Source organism: Panthera onca, chromosome C1 (genome assembly GCF_046562875.1).
Source record: "Panthera onca isolate mPanOnc1 chromosome C1, mPanOnc1 haplotype 2, whole genome shotgun sequence".
In the NCBI taxonomy this organism is placed as follows: domain Eukaryota; kingdom Metazoa; phylum Chordata; class Mammalia; order Carnivora; family Felidae; genus Panthera; species Panthera onca.
The window spans coordinates 11886208-11905047 of record NC_138346.1 but is presented as its reverse complement, the minus strand read 5'-3'; the positions used below and the strand labels follow the sequence as shown (position 1 = coordinate 11905047).

The following is an 18840-nucleotide window of genomic DNA, read 5'->3' as shown; positions in this document are numbered from 1 at the left end:
AGATGGGTCAAGCAACAGTACTCCTTCCATTATAATTTCTAAAAACTGTAAATTCTAATAAATCTATTCACAGAAACAAGACTTTGTGAATGGAAGGAATTTCTTCTATAAATGCCATGCAGTTCTTTGAACTTCTCCTAAATTGTATGCCAAAAGCAATATAGAATTTATCATCAAGAATCATTTTGAGTGATCTACCACCTGATAAGTCTTACTAGAAACCACCTGGCCCAGGGACGTGGAACCCAAAAGGTGTAATGTTCTCTGTTCTCAGCATCTGCATTTACGCTGCCCAGCATCTGCCTCACAAACAGATCTTGCCTTCGGGGGGCAAAGCGGGGTGGGTGGGGGCAGAGGGGTATGCTTCTCTGGTGAAAACCAGCTAAAGGAAAAATTGTAAAAGGCGCTGGTGAGAACATGAAGCAAAGACCCATCTTCAGACAGAACAATTCTAAGAAAGAATATGATAGCAGTTGAGAATCTGCAAGCTGATTCCTTGACTTCATCTTCCAAGCTGACTGCACAACTCTTAGGAATCATTCTGTCTCCCAAGGGCGTATGTACCTCAGCTTGAAGACCTCTGCTCTCCATGAGCTGCCAGTGGTAAAAAACTGCCTTGTTCACTGTCTGACCCGGAGCAAGCCTTGGATGAGCACGTGCTGAATCCCACACGTCTCTTGAGCCCAAAACTAGCCATGAACAAGTCGTGGAGAATTTATAACTGTTCTCCTAACTAAGTCGCCACGACAGCTGAGCAAGTGATGCTCAGGGCCCATGTGACGATCAGCTTGCACCGTGAGCATTGGTGTTCTCAAAACGCAGTCACACAGGTAATCCACAGCAATCTGAGAGGAGTTTCTTCATTGCGATTGCCTGTGTTAAGAGCATAAAAACTTTTGTCTCAACCGAGCTTCTGACTGCACCAGACAACAAAACAAAAATACTCTCTCGCTCAGAACAGTGTCCTTCTAACCTACCTTCTCAAAAATACATGGCTGTCATCACATAGGACTGGCCAAGGCAGGGAGTTTCCAATGGAGTCTATCATTATTAGAAAAAAAAAAAAAAAAAAAAGCTTTGCAACCGAAAGCGCTACCCCTATGCCACCAAGACATATGCAAACAATGCAAACAGCTGCTTTGGGAGATTGCCTACCTAGGAAACTTCTGCCAAGGTTCTGCACCTTTCAAAGGACATGCTTTAGTTTGTCAACTGTTATTCTCAGGAAGGGAGCATTCTCCAGGGACTGCTGTGTCAGGGCCCACTCAGGTCCCGCCTTCGGCCCAGCTAAGTGAGGGTGCAAGCCAGATTTTCAGGGCCGGAGGATACTGCAAATTGGATGGCTCCTCTCAGAGACAGGACTTAGGAAAGAGAAGAAAGGGGCTGGGGGAGGAAGGCGCCCCGAAGGAGAGTCAGACATTCGAAGGCTGAAACAGGTCTAGGAGAAGCACAAGCCTGAATTTAGAGGAAACAGATATCCTCAGTAATCATAAAAAATTGGGTTTTTAAGAAAGGAAAATGTGAAAAGAGAAAGACTGATGGTCCATCAGAGAATGAAAGACTAGCTCATTCCCAAGAGCTGCCCCATTTCTGATGCAGGCTTATAGTCTATTCCCTTTATCTGAGCAAACTGACCTGTCCAGCCAAGTCTGATGAAAAGCATTGCTCTGCCCCCATAGCTGGTCCCAAGGCTGGACACCCCAACAGGAAGCTCTCTTGGAGGTTCCCCCAGAGGATCCCCCAGAAGATCTCCCCAAAAGATCCTGGATCTCTGAACATCAGCCTCGTTCAACAACCAAAGTAAGGTCCACAGGCTCTTTCCCAGCCTGTATTTATTTCAGTAAGCTCTAGCTTATACAGCAAATATCATTAGCTTCTCTTTTTCCAACTCCCTGGGCTGATTTTTTTTTTTTTTTTTCACTCCTTTATGAACGTTCCTGGACTCCAATTCCCCTGGGACTCCTCATGAGTCTTTGCTCGATGTTTTCCAAATGCTATGTCTGGGAACAAGATCTGAGACCTTCTAAATCATTATTTCTACTACGGGGAATTTGTTTTCTCTGCAACCCAATCTTGAAAAGAAATACACCCTGCTTGGGTTCTCATCGACCGGGGGATGGGGGCAGGGAATGATCAAGATTACAGGACCGGATAGCAGGAGACTGAGTATCAGAATCTTCCAGTCGCAAAAAGGTAATATAAGTATGATGTGTTTTCTTTTCCAAAGTAACATTAAGTCTTTGGGCTTTTTAAAATAATAATATTTTTATTCTTTCAGTGAAATGAATTCCTATTAACTTAATATCTACACGTTCTTTCTTTTGACCTTCTGACACTGAGCTATCTGAAGACTCTCCGAGGTGAAACTGTTCTCAGAGTCTGAACACCTATTTGTATATACCTTTATCTTTCCAAAATAGAATTCCTAAAGGCTCATCTTTGCAAACAAGTAAGAAAAGTGCCTCGAAGGATAGAAAAGTGCTCCCAGAAAAAGAATGACAATGCTGTGTCCACCTCAGTGGCCGGACATCTCCTTTCGAGGCTTACACTTTCCATGTTAAGAGATGACTCAACCTTTCCCCAACATATAAGCTGCTTATTTGGTTTTGGTATTTGGAAAATCCCATATTCTTGGGTTGACTCTACCTGCAGATGTTCAAAGAGTTCAGGTTGGTTTGAGCTTTTTAGCAAAAACAGTCCATCTCAACAAGGAAGTATCACAAGGCTTATAAAGCAGGTCATGAATCTGTGTGGTCCATGAACCACTGGAATGTGGTTGGAGCTTCATGTTCTCTGAGAAGCAACACGGAAAAACTTTGAGAACTACTCAAGTAAATTCTTGAGAATGACTCTGAGTTCCAACCTGACCAGCATGCTGCTGGATTGTGGCCAATCCCGCCCCCACCTTGCCTTCCCTGCAGGTTCAGTTGAATTGTTTAAGAGTGCTATGGAGTCCTCAGTTGACCTTGGAGTTGAATCTGCTAATCCAAAGCCAACTGGACTATATCTCAGCTAACCTACTATTCTGCCAACATAGGCTTTTATTATCATTTTCTCCTTGAGGACTCCTCCCAATATCAACAGAAAAGTTGACAACAACCATAATAATGTCACTGCTTGGGAACCGCATGGAGGTGATATATGTTCCAAAAATACACAATGGATTTTCAAAACCAGATGGGCCCTTCACCTCCAAGCTAAGAATGACATTCTTGACTCAAAATGCTGTATGTCTCTTATCAAAAACACTAATCCCCCAGGTTTCTCTAGGTCTGTGATTTTCCCCTCTGGGCAGGGCCGGGTGACTCTATCTGAATTCTCTGGACCTTTCAGACCTCTGGGAACTGCCTTTGTGTTGAGCTCTGGCAGTAACACCCCATAATCCCAACAGGCAGGGCCCACCCGTACTGTGAGGCTGACGTGTGTCTTTGGTGACTTCTCCCCTCCTCCACAGAGACAATCTGCCTTCTTCTCCTGGTCCATGCATCTCATGGTTAGGGATAACAGCAGGCTCTGGAGTTAGAAAGCCTTGTGCTCAGATCTTGACCACTTAGCCTTGTAACCCTGAGCAAGTACATAACTCCTCTGAGCTTCTGACTTCTCAGCATGTGAAATTAATCCCTGAGAGAATTACATGAGTCTACACTAGTGCCTAGCACAGTGCCTGACATGTGGTAGTAGCTCAAAAAATGTTTGTTTCCTTCCTTCCTAATACCCTGTAGGAGCAAAAGAGCTCCCATACACAACATATTAGAGAAGGGTTAGAAAATTGGGAACTGGAAGCCTGGGCAAAACTCAGGAAGAGGCCAAGATTGGTCTGGAGAGGCAAGAAGATCTGGGGGAAAGAAAAGAGGAATAAGCTATGACAGTCCCTCCCAAAGTACCTATTAAACATAAGGACAGGGGCGCCTGGGTGGCTCAGTTGGTTGAGTGTCCGACTCTAGATCTCGGCTCAGGTCACGATCTCACGGCTCGGGAGCTTGAGCCCCGCATCTGGCTCTGCGCTGATGGCGTGACAGAGGGATCCTGTCTCCCTCTCTCTCTGCCCTTCCCCCACTCTCTTGCTGTCATTCTCTCTCTCTCAAAATAAATAAATAAAAATTAAAAAAAAAAAAAAACATGGAGAGAGAAATTATGGAGGGAGATGAAGAATCTTCAGTTAGTGGAGAATCACAGAGTTGACATAAGTTGGAGAAGACCTTAGGAAAAGGCTGGCGTTGGGGTTTATCAACCAGAAAGACAGGTCCTTCTGCTGTCACTGTTGCTGCAGTTCCCTCTAACCCCTGCCCCACTACACACACACACACACACACACACACACACACACGCACACACACACTTCTTAGCCCTCCTTCTCCTCTTCTGCTTTCCTTTCTCCTCCTCTTCTCCATCATCACAATAGTCACCAACACCACGACCATAAGAAAGTGTAGGGGCACTTGGGTGGCTCCATCAGTTGAGCGTCTGACTTCAGCTCAGGTCATAATCTCACAGTTCATCGGTTCAAGCCCCACATCAGGCTCCGTGCTGACATCTCAGAGCCTGGAGCCTGCTTCGGATTCTGTGTCTCCCTCTCTCTCTGCCCCTCCCCAGTCTGCACTCTTCTCTCTCTCTCTCTCAAAAATAAATAAACATAATTTTTTTTTTTAGAAATTATAATGAGCAGCATTGCCAGAGGACCACCTATATGCTAAGCACTGCTAAAGGCTTAACACAGAGCTGCAACCTTCACAATAACCCTGAGTGAAATATTATGATTACTTCTTTTACAAGTAAGTCACACAGGCAGTAAGTGGCATACCCAGGATTCAAACTCCAAAGACTTCCTTATTAGCCATGACATGACACAGCTTCAAAATTCATGAAAATTCATGGATGAGTTTCAGGAATTCATCTCTAAGAACAACTTTAGCCTTCAATAATAGCAGCAGCAGGGAGAGTCATTTCTGAATGTAATGGGAACACTATGATACAAAGACATTCAGCTTCCCATGAAACACCGAAAACTTGAATTTTTCTTGTGTGAAGGTCTGTATGTTTGGGATCGCAAATCTAGAAACTTCTATAGGACAGTTGGAAATCTTAAAGGGCATCGTTTCTCACTAAAACGTAGAAAAGTTGAATATTCAAACATTTAAGGTAGCCATGTAGGCGAAAGAAAGAAAGAAAGAAAGAAAGAAAGAAAGAAAGAAAGATTGATTTCACAAAATGTGTCCAAATGAACTTTAAAGGTAAACAAAGTAGGATGAGTGTGCAGTTGGTTCCAAGACAGGAGGAAAGCTTTGTCTTGGTGAGAAGGAGCATAGTGGTCATGTGAGTCTTGTACCTTTTCTGAGGAGAGCTTAACTATCTCCTTTTCCTCTGCCTGCATTTCTGTCTTCTACCCAGTGTCCATCTGTCTTGTGTCTGGCAGGAACTGGCTCCTAGAAACTCAGAATCTCCTACTGGGTCTCTCCTTTGGGGCAAGACCTGGAACTAGACTCCTCTCGGGATGCTTCTGACCTCTGGAACCTAATAAATGTTTCAAGGGCATCCCTCAAACCCAGGCTTCAAAGCTAGCCCATCCCACAGGTTGCTGCAGACCATAAAACACATTCAGTGTTTCTGTGTGGACATTATGCACCAGTAAATAACTGCTCAAAGCCAAGACAGCATGCTAGGTATGGGAAGAGGATGTCATGTGGGCACAGTGGCCGAGATGACTAACAGCTGGAAGTTTCACGAAAACATAAAGAATTCTATTATTAAAGTAACATTGTCTCCCTGTTCTAAAATTGGAAAGTGAGATTTTTTTTCCAAACTTCAGAAATTAAGGATAAGAAGAGGTCTATATTAGTTTTTTTACAACAAAAGTATTAAGCATATGTAAAAAATAAAATAATACACAGAATTTTGACTATACATGAAAATTATAAGATTTGTAAGTTCAAGTCAACTAAAAATGTAATAATGTTTAAAATTTGAAGTGATTTTCAGTTAACTTGCCTGGCATTCGCCAGAAAGTTTTTTTCTGGAATCAACTCCATATACTTTTGGTACAACATAAATAAATACCTATGATTTTGTTCATTCAAGAAATATCTATCCATCTCCCATTTTGTATCAAATACCATGCCAGGCCCTGTAGATACTAAAATGCATTTTCTTTACCTGAAGTAATCAATATTACTTTTAAGTAGATCAGGGAAAGTTAAAGATGTGTATTGTAATCACTAAAGTAACCACTAAAAATAATTCAGAAAGATATAATAACTAGAAGCCAATGAAAAATTAAAATGGAATACTAAAAAAATTGAATAACATAAAAGAATCCCCAAAAAAGGAACTGAGACAGAAAATAAATGGAGAAATGGCAGACCTAACTATAATCCTATCAACTACTTTATATGAAAATATACTAAAAATTCCTACTAAAAGGCAAAGACTGCCATACTTGATTTAAAAAAGAAAAAGCCAACTATATGCCATAAAATACACACTTTAAATAAAAAGACACAAATATATTGAAAGCAAAGGCCAGGAAAACATCTCCCACACAAATAGTACATACAAGAAAGGCAGACTGGCTATGCCAATGGCACATAAGAGATTTGAAAATAGGAAGCAACACGATACGGATCAGAAAGTTAATATACCAGAAAGCGACACATATCATAAATATAGGGACTTAGTAGCAGAACTTCAAAATACGGGAAGCAAAAATTGAAAAACTAAAAAAAGAAATAGATAATTTTTCAAACATACTTGGGAGACTAACTCTTCTCTTGGTATTTGATAGAACAAGGTAGAAAGTATCAGTCAAGACACAGAAGATCTGAACAACACCATCAACCACCCTGCCCTAATTTATACATATAAAAGACTACACCCAACAACTACTGAATATATATTCTTTCCCCCACGTGGATGTAGTGTGTTTACCAAGATAGAGCATACACTGGAACATGAAACAATCTCAACAGATTCCAAAAGATTGAAATCTTGTGGAGAATTGAATTCAGACTCAACTTCATAAACCACCTAGGAAATTTCCAAATATTTGGAAATTAACACACTCCAAATAACCCATGAGTCAAAGAAAATATTTTGAACTGAGTGATAATGAAAACAACATCAAAATTTATGGGATATAACTTACCCAACACAGGCAAAGAAAATATATCTATAAATGTTCATATTAGGAAAGAAGAAAAGTCTAAAATCAATTATCTAAGCTCCTATTCTGGAAAATGAGGAAAAGAAGAACAAATTAATCAAAGCTAAGAAATAATAAAGGTAGAACAGGAACTCAACCGAAGAAAAAGCACTCAAGCAATAGAGAACAATGAATGAAACTCTAACCTTGGCTCTTCAGTTTTTAAAAAGGTAAATAAAATTGATCAACTTGATAAATTACCATTGTCAAAAATGACAAAGGGGAAAACATGACAGACCTACAGGTATTAAAAAGACCAGGGGGGCCTGGGTGGCTCAAGTTGGTTAAGAGTCCGACTTCAGCTTAGGTCATGATTTCACAGTTCATGGGTTCAAGCCCTGCGTCAGGCTCTGTGCTGACAGCTCAGAGTCTGGAGCCTCCTTCTGATTCTATGTCTCCCTCACTCTCTGCCCCTACCCCCCTTGTGTGTGTGTGTGTGTGTGTGTGTGTGTGTGCGCTCTCTCTCTCTTTCTCAAAAATAAACATTAAAAATGTTTTTAAAAAGATCAGAATCTTATGAACAATTATATACTAATACATTTGATAATGTATAAAAAATGAACACATTCCAAGAAAGATGAAAATTATCAAAACTGACACAGGAAGCAATAGAAAATCTGCATAGCCCTATAGCAATTAAATTCACGATAATTAAATGAAATTCAAAACCTTCCGCAAGGAAAACTCCAGGGTCAGCTGGCTTCACCGGTGAATTCTATCAAATATTTAAGGAAGAAATGACATCAATTCTTCAAATACTCTTACAGAAAATAGAAGATAGAATGCTAGGCAACTCATTTTATGAGGTAAGTATTACTCAGATACCAACTAGACGAGGATATTACAAGAAAACTACAGATCGATACCCTTCATGAATGTAGACACCACTGTCCTTAACACGACGTGAGCTGATCAAATACACATATATGCAAGTTCAAATTATCTAGGACAGCATAAGCTATTTTTTAAAAAACCAACAACAAAGTTGGAGACCTTACATACCCTGATTTCAAGAACCTGCTCGAAAGCTATAGTACTAAGGAAATGTAACATTGGTGAAAGAAGAGACAGGTATATCAGAGGAACAAATAAAAGACTCAAATATAGACAATTAATTGATTTTCTATTAAAATCAAGACGATTTAGTGGAGAAAGAGAAGTCTTTTCAACAAATGGTGCTGGAACAGCTGGATATCCATATAAGAAAAGAAAATTTAAAACAGATCCTGGGGCGCCTGGGTGGCTCAGTCGGTTAAGCATCCAACTTCGGCTCAGGTCATGATCTCTTGGCTCATGGGCTCGAGCCCTGCGTTGGGCTCAGTGCTGACAGCTCAGACCCTGGAGCCTGCTTCAGATTTTGTCTCTCTCTCTCTCTCTCTCTCTCTCTCTCTGCTCCTCCCCTCTTTGCGCTCTGTCTCTGTCTCTCAAAAATAAACAAACATTGAAAAAATATTTTTTAATAATAAAATTATATATATATATATATAAACAACTAATATAACTCAACAGTAAGAAGAGAAACAATTTCTTTTATTTTTTATTCTTAAGCTTGTTTATTTATTTGAGAGAGAGCTCAAGCTCGAGAGAGAGTTCGAGAGAGAACAGGGGAGGAACAGAGAGAGAGGGAGAGATATATCCAAGCAGGCTCCACAGTGTCAGTGCAGAGCCCAACACAGGGGCTCGATCTCACAAACCATGAGATCATGACCCGAGCCGAAATCAAGAGATGGACACTTAACCGACTGAGCCACCCAGGCACCCCAAACAATCAATGTTTTTAAAATGGGGAATAGATTTGAACAGACACCTCACAAAAGAAGTTCTACGAATGGTTAAGAAGTACATGAAACAAGGTTGAGCATCATCATGAGTTATCAGGCAAATGAAAAAAAAAAAAACACATTGACACACCACTGTATAACCATCAGAATAAAACTAAGACAGGGGCGCCTGGGTGACTCAGTCGGTTGAGCGTCCAGACTCTTGATTCCAGCTCAGGTCATGATCTCACCATCATGGGATCCAGCCTCATGCCAGGTTCCGTGCTGACAGCATGGAGCCTGCTTAGGGTTCTCTCTCTTCCTTTCTCTCTGCCCTTCCTCTGCTCGTGCTCTCTCTCTCTCTCAAAATAAAGTTAAAAAAAAAAGAATAAAATTAAAAAGATTGAGGATACCAAAAGAATGTGCCAGAAACATATGCAGGAGCTAGAGCTCTCACACATTGTGGAGGAGAACAGAGAATGTGGGGGAGAACACGGAATGCAGGTGAGAACACAGAATGATACAACTACTCTGGAAAACAGCTTCTTTTGTAATTAAACATACACCTACCCTGTGGTCTAGCCACGTCACTTCTAGGCATTTACTCAAGAGCACCGGAAGCACACGGGCACACAAGCCTTGTGCAAAAGTATCCACAGCCGCTTTATTTGTAACAGCCCCCTAACTGGAGACAAATCAAATGTCCAACCGCTGGTAAACGGCGTTTGAAAAGCTGATACACATCCGGTGGAAGCAACAGGAACAAACTGCTGTTACACATGGCACGGAGGGATCTCACCAGCATTCCGCTGAGTCAAAGAAGCCAGACACAAAGGGGACGCACTGTTTGATTCCATTTGTATAAAATTCCAGAAAATGCCAAGCAATCTACAGTGACAGAAAGCAGATCGATGTTTGCCTGGGGACGGGAGTGGCGAGAGATGGGCTGCAGAGGGGCAGCAAGCGAGAGAAAAGCTCTGCGTCGTGACTGTGGTGTTGGTGTCACGGGATGAATGCACCTGTGAAGCTCCTTGCATCGTGCACTTTAGATAGGTACTGACTGTTTCTTGTACAAAAATCACAACTCAGTAAATTAATTTTGCATCTATTATGTTAAAAAAAAAACATCACCTTCTGTACCCACCCTCAAAGGCCTTGTAATCCAGAAAAGTAAAATGCAGTACAAAAAGTTGATTTTAGACCACCCTGTTCTATTCTAAGAAGCGTGGAATCAGCTGCAAAGCAGACAAAGAAGGGTTTCTGGAGGCTTTAAAGTAAGCAAGTGCTATGATGTAGATGATGGGCATTACTAACATTCACCAAATATTTCCAGCCCTCTTTGCAGGCGTGTGGTAGTCTTTCCCCATCCCTTACAAAATGAAGTGTGGTCAAGTGACCACTTTGGCCAATGAAACGCGAGTTTAGTATAATGAGTATGAGCCACATCCCCGTGGAAGCTTTCAGAGCAGTTTCTTACTTGACACATCCTCTCCCCCTTCTGAGATGAGAGAACATGTTGCATGGGAATTTCCAGGAGGTTCCTGAGTGGCTATCATAAGCAAAGCATCCTCCCCTCTCTCGCCTCCCCACACTCTGGGGTGAATATGTAATGTAAACAGAGAGGAAAATCTTGTTACTGGAAGCCTCTGAAATTTGGGGACTGTTTCTAACTGCTCCAAAAGCAATCGGTCTTTTCCCATACGACGTGCAATTTTAAGTGGAACTCCGACAATGTCTTAGAAGATGGGTTTCAGAGGGAACTTGCAGGGCACTGGCTAGAAGGCTACCGTAATCCATAGATGGTAAGTGCAGGAACTAGGCAGGAGCTTAGAAAAGCAGTGAAGGAATCCAGAGATGTAAAATGGAAAGAGCTGACAGGAGTTGATAATGACTCTGAGTCTCGAAAACAACCTAAAAGAGAAGGTTTTTGAAAGAAAAGGGATGGCTAAATGGGGAGACGAAGCAAAAAAAAAAAAAAAAAAAAAAAAAAGATTAAGGAAAGGAGGAGCTACGGCCACCTCATCGAAAGCAGAGGCACATCCCTGTACAATAAAGGCTATAGAAAGATCAGGAACTTTGGAAGAAAACAGACCTGGGTGTGAATCCTGAGGCAACTGGTTACATCACTTAAGTCATTCATTTACCAACAGTAAAGAACGCCAAAAGGACCCCTACCCGCACGGGGCTTACATTCAAAGGGAAGGAAGTGACCACTATACATTTAAGTACCGTGTAGAAAACCCACATGATGTTGTCATTATGGAAAAGGGGCAAAATAATAACATAAGGCTTGTCAAAGGCAACGACCACTTCATTTTGTTCAAAACTTTCATCTGCCATCAACATCAAAGTAGAGATCTCTGTGTCCTTTGTACGTACAAAAAGAGCCATCCCCCCCTTTCCTTCTACTTTACCACATTTTAAGAACCAACGGTGAAAAATCAAGTCCCTTCACCCCAAGAATTCTGGTTTACTGACACTACCTAGTGAGTGTAGCAAACATTTTGTGTGTCTATGTGTGTCTGGGTGTGACTATTTTTTTTAATTGAAATATAGTTGACACAGAATATTACATTAGTTTCAGGTATACAACACCGTACCAAAGGAGAGTGTATGTATGTGGTGGGGAGGTGAGGGATGGGTGGTGAAATCTGGCTTTTAGACAAGCCACTTCTCAAAGTTTAATGTGAGGAGGAATCAGTGGGAGACCTTGGTGAATGCAGGCTCTGATTCAATGGGTCTGGGGTAGTGCCTAGGATTCTGCATTATTATTTTTTTTTTTTTTTTTGAGTAGGGTCCATGCCCAACACGGGGCTCGAACTCCCAACGCTGAGATCTAGAGTCACGTGTCCTGCTGACTGAGCCAGCCAGGTGCCCTGAGACTCTGCATTTGTAACCAGCTCTCCGGAATGCCGAAGCTACTACTCTCAGGATGCCAAGTAACATTGTTCTAGATGTCTTAGTAGCGGGTTGACCTCAAGGGAGCTAGTGGGGCGTGTTTGACCCTTGCCCTTTCCTACTGAGGAACTCCTACTCCTACTGAGTTGAGAAGAGCATCTCTATCTTGTGCCGCCATTTCTAATCGCGTTCATCCTACTTTCCTTTATGCGCCTGGAGAATCAGATCCCGAAATGTGCTTGTTTGGGGAAGACCCTGGACAAAGAGCTTCTAATGCCTTGCTGCACTGGATTCCTACAGCTCCTTGAGGTGGGGACCATGATTACGCCCATTTTACAGAAGAGAAGACGCCAGCCCAGATAGTTTAGCTCACACTAGCAGGTATGGGAAGGACTCAAAATCCAGAGTCTACCCCAGAGACCAAGCTCTTAACAACTGCTTCCTCCTTACCGTGTTTACATCACAGGTTTCTTTCCTGCTCTGTTGCAGCATCACAAGCGACTTGCAGTTGATGGCTGCCTCCCATTTCAAAGTCGACAAAGCCAAGTCTGATCTTCTTTCAAAATGACTTGGTTTCAGGAAAAGGAATTGAAATCCAAAATGGAGAAATCTTCTGGAATTAAAAGAGAGGGTATTCAGCACTAGCATTGAGGGGGTTTTTTTGTTTTGATTTTTTTTTTTTTTTTTTTGTCTACGAAGTAATGTGAGTTCATAGAATATTATCATACATCTTTTGGAATTCTTGGACACTCATATTTCATCAACTGAGCACCTGATGTCTTACCTAACAAGGGTGCCAGGAGAAGGTTCCTTAAGAGCCTTCCCTGTCAATAGGGAGAAGCTACTCTACCACAATGCAACATTATGTGTGCTAAAGAGTTTAATATATGTCCTTTTGATTTTTCTACAAAGAAGAGACCCTAATTCAATTCAGCTAACCAAAGTTTGCATGTAAAACAGTAGCTCTCAAACACAGTTGCACACAGGAATTTCCAGGGAATTTTACAACACACCTGAGTCCTACCCCTGAAAGGTCTGGTGTGACTGGCTTGGGATGCATTGGGTGTCAGGATTTTTAGAACTTCTTAGGAGATTCTAATGCACAGCCACAGTTGACAATCGCAGGCATGAAAAACAGAGGGAAGACGGTAAAATTCACTCTCCAGCCAAAAAAAAAAAAAAAAAAAGGGTGGGGGGGGGGAGAGGAGATGTCTTCATCCATCCGCTGTTAGGGTTTTGCCTACGTACATGGCGACATAGGTCTAACACAATAATCAACCCTATTCTAAGTGCCAGCAAGTGGTTCCCCACAATCACTGACCAAACCACACATTTCACACTTGGCATTTGATGGCCACCTACTGCAGATGTCAGCAACACTGCCCCAAAGCAGGGGTGCTTAACATGGAGACGGAATTCAGGTGGCCTGTGAACGTATGGCAACAAAAAGCCCATGTCCCTTTTCTCTAACCTTTCCTGGAAGTTCCCCGTTTCCGGCAGTGATGAATACAGGCTACAAACCACAATAGCATGGGCACTTCTTGGGAGTTTGCATCCGCTAATCCTTTCACATCTTAGTTTTGCCGTTACGGATTACGGTTGTTGAACGGATCTGCCGTTAGACGGAGGGGTCTTTAGTGCGACGATAAGGTTGCACCTCTGCGGCTGTATCACCACTTTGATGCTCTGATTTGTACTCCAGTAGAAGTGACTCTGATTTAATTGTGTTTTTCTGTATGTAATGACATGATTCCCAGAAGGGATCTAAAGGCACCCCCCACCCCCACCCCCACCCCGGAACCAACGTGGTGAGTGGCACATCGGTTCACTGATCTGAAGACAGGGCCCTAAGAAGCAAGACCGTGCGCGTTTGTATCCGCGTTCACGAAAGGCCCTCTCAGGAGCTCGACACCCAGGACGAAGTTGGCTCTTGGTTTTCCCCTGCGTTTCCGCAGATAAGATTTACCCTGAAAAGCCAGTTCAACGTAGCAGAGAATAGGATGGGCTTTCTCTTTCCCCTCAGCTGCCTCCTGCTCTTGGCATTCCCGAGTGCCCAGACTGCCAGGCTGGTAACTCGAGCCTCCAAATTAATCAACACACAGCGCCCAGTTCAAGCCCAGGCAGACAAGCCCGGGAGCCAGACAAGCTCTCCTCTGGTGACCCCGGGGCCCCTCCCGCCACCCTCACAGGCCACGCTTCCTCCACTGCCCGCCCCCGCCCCGCACTCCCCAGGGCAGGTGCCCGGGGCCTGGGGGGGGCGGGGGGGGGGCGGGCCGCGGTGGCCCCGACTGGGCGGTGGGCGTCTTACCTCGTGGGGGGACGCTCGCCGCGCCGGAAGCCGCTAGGTCGCAGCCCGCGCGGCGCGCACGTCCCGGTTCCGCCGCGTCCGAACCCACGCGCGACCCGGCGGCCTGGTCCCTGCGCTTTCACCGCCCGGCGCGGCGGCTGCACGTTGGCGGCGGGTGGAGAAGCGGCGAGAGGGCACCGCCGCGGGAGCCGAGAGCAGGCAGGGCCGCCCGAGTGCCGACGCCCGGCGCGCCTCCCGCTTAATCTGGGCACGGCCGCTGGCCACTCCCCCCACCCCGCTCCGCCGCCTCTCCAGCGCACACCCCCAAATTCCCCACCTCCCACCCGCGCCCCCCAGGCCCCGCCCCGGCCCCAGGACCTCGGGAGCATCCTCTCCGAACCCCTTACCCTGGATCCGCGCCCACCTGCCCCGCAGCGCGCGGCCTCCGCTGCGCTCCTGGGCACGGTGCCCGGCTCGGAGGGACATTGCCTGGTGAGTTGAAGGGGAGGGGGGACGAGGGCGGGACCTGCGCCACTTCTTCCCTCCCTTGGAGCCGCAGTCAAAAGCCTCAGTGGGGAGGGACGGACGGCGCGGCTGAGCCCTGCAAAACCCGCCCCGGGCGGGCTGGCGAGGCGAGCTTCACAGCCGGGCTCCCCAACCCGCGCCGCGCGAGGGACGCGGTGGCCGCAGAGCCTGCGGGTCACTGGACACGCCGGGGCTCTGAGCCGGCGCCCACCATGCGCCCCGGGACGGCGCGGAGGCCGCCCGCGCTGCTGCTGCAGCTCCTGCTGGTGCTCCTGGCGGCGGCGCCCACGACAGGCAAGGTGAGTGCGGGGCGGCGCGACCCCCCAGCCGCGCGTTCCGGGGACGCGCGGGCCCCACCCGCGGGGCGCAGTCCTGGGAGTCCCTGCCCGGTGCGCTCGTGCCTGGGCGGGCAGCGTGGGGATGCGAGCGAGCGGGGGATGCCGGGGGAAACAGGTGGAATACGCTGGAAGAAGGCTGGTTGGGAAAGGCGGGGAGCAAGCTGGTCTGGTTCCGTAGGAGCCAGGGATACTGGGGAAAGTCTCCAGAGGTAGATGATAAATAGATAGATAGATGATAGATAGATAGATAGACTCCAGAGGTAGATGATAGATAGATAGATAGATAGATAGACTCCAGAGGTAGATGATAGGTAGATAGATAGACTCCAGAGGTAGATGATAGATAGATAGATAGATAGATAGATAGATAGATAGATAGATAGATAGACAGACTCCAGAGGTAGATGATAGATTAGATAGATAGATAGATAGATAGATAGACAGACAGACATACAGACGTGGGTAGATAATGGCCAGGGATGAGAACACCGGATATAGAGACATGCGATGTCACACTGGTGAATCAGAGCAGGCAGCATGGCCTGGCAGAGAGCACAGAGGGCCCCAGCCCTGACATTTCTTAGTTGTCACCTCACACTGAACTCTGACCTCTCTGGGGCTCGGTTTCCCCCCTGGTTCGAACTCCCACTCCAGTGTTCTGTCAGCACTGTTGGGAAAAGCTAATGCCATCACTGAAAAGTTAGTAGCACCTTAGAAATAAAACTCATGTTAGGATGAATTAAGCAGTCTGTCACTTTGATTTTGACTCATAACTTGAGAGATCCCAGATTCACTTAAAAGCACTCCATACTTCTTATTCTTTGCAATTAAAGATGAACTGGGTGTCCTCCAAAGTGTTTTGATTCCTAGTTTGACTTACTTGATTTGAACTCAGTGGAAGTGAAATTTAACTTCTCAGATGACTTCTGTGATTTTTACACGTAAAAAGTTAATTTGGGTGTTAAGGCAGCGTCGGTGTCATTCCCATGGATGAGCAGTTTTACAATTTCATGATTGAGATTGTAATTGGAGGTCAGTAGATCGTTAGAGTCTATGACCACATGTTATCTATTTTTTCTTTTAAATTAAGACACGAGAGATGAAGCTAAAACCCTCTTTGGCATCTTCATACCTCTTTCCCTCCCTGTCCAAACAAAGGTCATCCACTGACCACTTTGTGTTTCTTTGTGGACATTTTCTGTGCATTTACATACTAAACAGACTCACAAACAACATGGAATTTTATTGGTGGTTTTTAACATAACTGATACCATGCTATATGTATCCTTTTGCAACCTACAGATCTGTCCATGTTAGTATTTAGTTAATTTATTTATTTATTTTAAGTTTATTTTGTGTGAGAGAGAGAGAGAGAGCATGAGAGGGGAAAGGGAGAGGGGTGTAGAGAAGGAGAGATAGACTCTCAAGCAGGCTCCATGCTGCCAGCACAGAGCCTGACAGGGGCTCGATCTCACTAATCATGAGATCATGATCTGAGCTGAAATCAAGAGTTGGGAGCCTAACCAACTGAGCCACCCAGGCGCTCCTGTCCATGTTAGTATTTAAGATGGATTTACTTCTTCTTTTTGCCCTGTTGCATGACTTTCCATGATATATGAATATGCCAAAGTTAATTGAATCATCCCCCTATTAATTTACACTTAGGTTACTTAGTGTTTTACATTCTAAAGGATTTTGTGAGCCATGTAATCTCTTCATGTAGCTGGTTCTAACAAAAATGCACTTTGCATAGACTAGGAATGCCCGACCCAATACTTCTGAGCATGCTATAGTAATCTCATTTAAGTCAATGTAGATTGTCTGCCAACTTTAATCCAGGAGCAAATAAGTCCAACAAGCAAGAAACCTAAAGGGAGTATATGTTGTGGGAAGTGTATGTTGAGGCAGAGGTCCAGAGCAGGGTTTGCACATCCTTCCAGACTCCAAAGAAGAGGTGAGGTTGGGGAAGGATGGAGAAAGAGGGGTATGTAAAGATCAGCCTGAAAAAGTGATGCTCTATGATCATGCAACCTCTAATTATACCAATTTGTAATTATGTTGTCATATTCCCTTATTCTTTTTTTTACGTGTAAAATTTCTGTCTTGAATTTGGCCAAATCTCGGTGATTTTCTTGCTGATATTACAATTAATCCATTTGTATTATTTTTAGCATCACTTGAAGCAAGTCTTTGTTACTATTTATAAGAATTATCCTTTCCATTGCACTTGCTGAATTACATAAAAAGTGTCATTAGAAACCATGAAATGTCTGTAGAGAAAAGGAATCATAAGTTAACCAGTAACTCATCCAAAGAGTGCCAGCCAGCAAGGCTCCCTCCACAGGGTAACTCTGGCATTGGGCAGGGCACTTGACCTCTCTGAACCTCAGTTTTCTCATCTGTAAAATGAGGCTGAAACCCCTGGTGAGGCCAGCAGGTGAGATCATGAGTCAGGCCATGGAGTAGGGGCCAGTCTTCAGGGCCAACCATTTGTGGGCATTCTAGACTCCAAGATCAATAATGCCAGAATCTCTGCTTTTCTCAGCGGAGAAGCAGGGGCAGTTGGGGGGGTGGGGCGTGGTAGTGTCCAATTTCCATTAGAAATCTCTCAAAGTCTCTCAAAGTCTAGATGTTAGCAAATAAGTCAAAACTTTACAAAACACACCGTATTTTTTGTAAAGGGCTAAATAAACTTGGGGCCAAATAATGTGTAAGTGCGGGCTAAATTGAGCCTTTGGGCCACGGTATTTATCGTCTTGGTGCTGCACTAGTTACAAACATCATTTTGCTCTAAATTTCTGCAATTGGATGTTAGCAGTTTCTCAAAACAGGGAGAGAGTAGCGATGTTGAGCCCACATTCTGAGTTCAGACTGGGTGGAACTGTCCACCCACACAGTTCGTTCTGAAGTGCCCTGAGTGAAAACCAGTCCCTGGCCTGTCTGTTCAGCTCATCCTCTGGTTCTACCGCCATGGCCAGGCCCAGCTCCGCAACTTGAACCTGGGAGGAGGTACATTGCTGTTGCCTCAGGCAATAAATCGATTTAGGAGATGGGCTGGAGACAGCGCCTCCTTTGATGTCTGTGGAAGGTGAGGTTCATGGTTTGAGGTATGGTTTATCTTTCTTTTTGCCTTAAAGACAAAGCAGAAATACAAAGCAGACAGAGCAGAAATACAGCAAGCAAATATCAGGAGCTGAATAACAGCTGCATTTATGGAAGATGCTTTCTCAACTGGTTTCATGTTTAAATTTTAAGAATGAAGTTGAAGCAAACAAAGTGTAACAGACACCAATTTATTCATCCCTGAGATTAGGCAAGTATTAATAGGCTTTGACCCGTTTGTTCTCAGGTCTCTCCCTTTAGGGAAAACAATATGTATATATATAAAAACTCCTCCACATGTTCTTTGCCCCCTCTTTTGTGCAAGGTTCTGTATTTATCCAGTGTGTGTGTGTGTGTGTGTGTGTGTGTGTGTGTATGTGTGTGTGTGTGTGTGTGTGTGTGTGTGTGTGTGTGTTAGTCACTATGAAAAATAAATGTTTTCATTTTGTGGTCCTTCAAATGCAATAAATGGTTTCACATTCATAAGCTTGCTCCCCTCACTCCATATTATGGTTTTGGATTTTATCCATGTTGATACATATAGATGTGATTCATGTATACACATATGGATGTGGTGGTTGATGCATAGTATCCAGTTATACAAATAAAGCACAGTCTCTTTTTCCATTCCCCCTGAGCACAGGAAGTTGGTTTCCATGGTTTTGTTTTACAAAGTCGCGACAACGTAACTGCTCCGTGTAGGTACCATTGTGACAACTAGATTTGGAATTCCTA

At 44.2% G+C, this 18840-nt stretch overlaps 2 protein-coding genes across 2 annotated transcripts in view; one reads left to right on the top strand and one right to left on the bottom strand.

Moving 5' to 3' along the window:
• Nucleotides 1-14310, bottom strand: part of COL4A4 (collagen type IV alpha 4 chain) — a 130766-nt gene extending 116456 nt beyond the window's left edge. Inside the window, exons 1-2 of the mRNA XM_060623942.3 lie at nucleotides 14162-14310; nucleotides 12304-12466 (exon numbers count right to left, since the gene is read on the bottom strand). The gene's annotated coding sequence lies outside the window, so the exon portion shown is untranslated. The remainder of the gene's footprint in view (nucleotides 1-12303; nucleotides 12467-14161) is intronic.
• A 387-nt stretch (nucleotides 14311-14697) lies between these two features.
• Nucleotides 14698-18840, top strand: part of COL4A3 (collagen type IV alpha 3 chain) — a 135408-nt gene continuing 131265 nt past the window's right edge. The window contains exon 1 of the mRNA XM_060623952.3: nucleotides 14698-14964. Coding sequence (XP_060479935.3) covers nucleotides 14878-14964 — 87 coding nt within the window. The 5' untranslated portion in view covers nucleotides 14698-14877. The remainder of the gene's footprint in view (nucleotides 14965-18840) is intronic.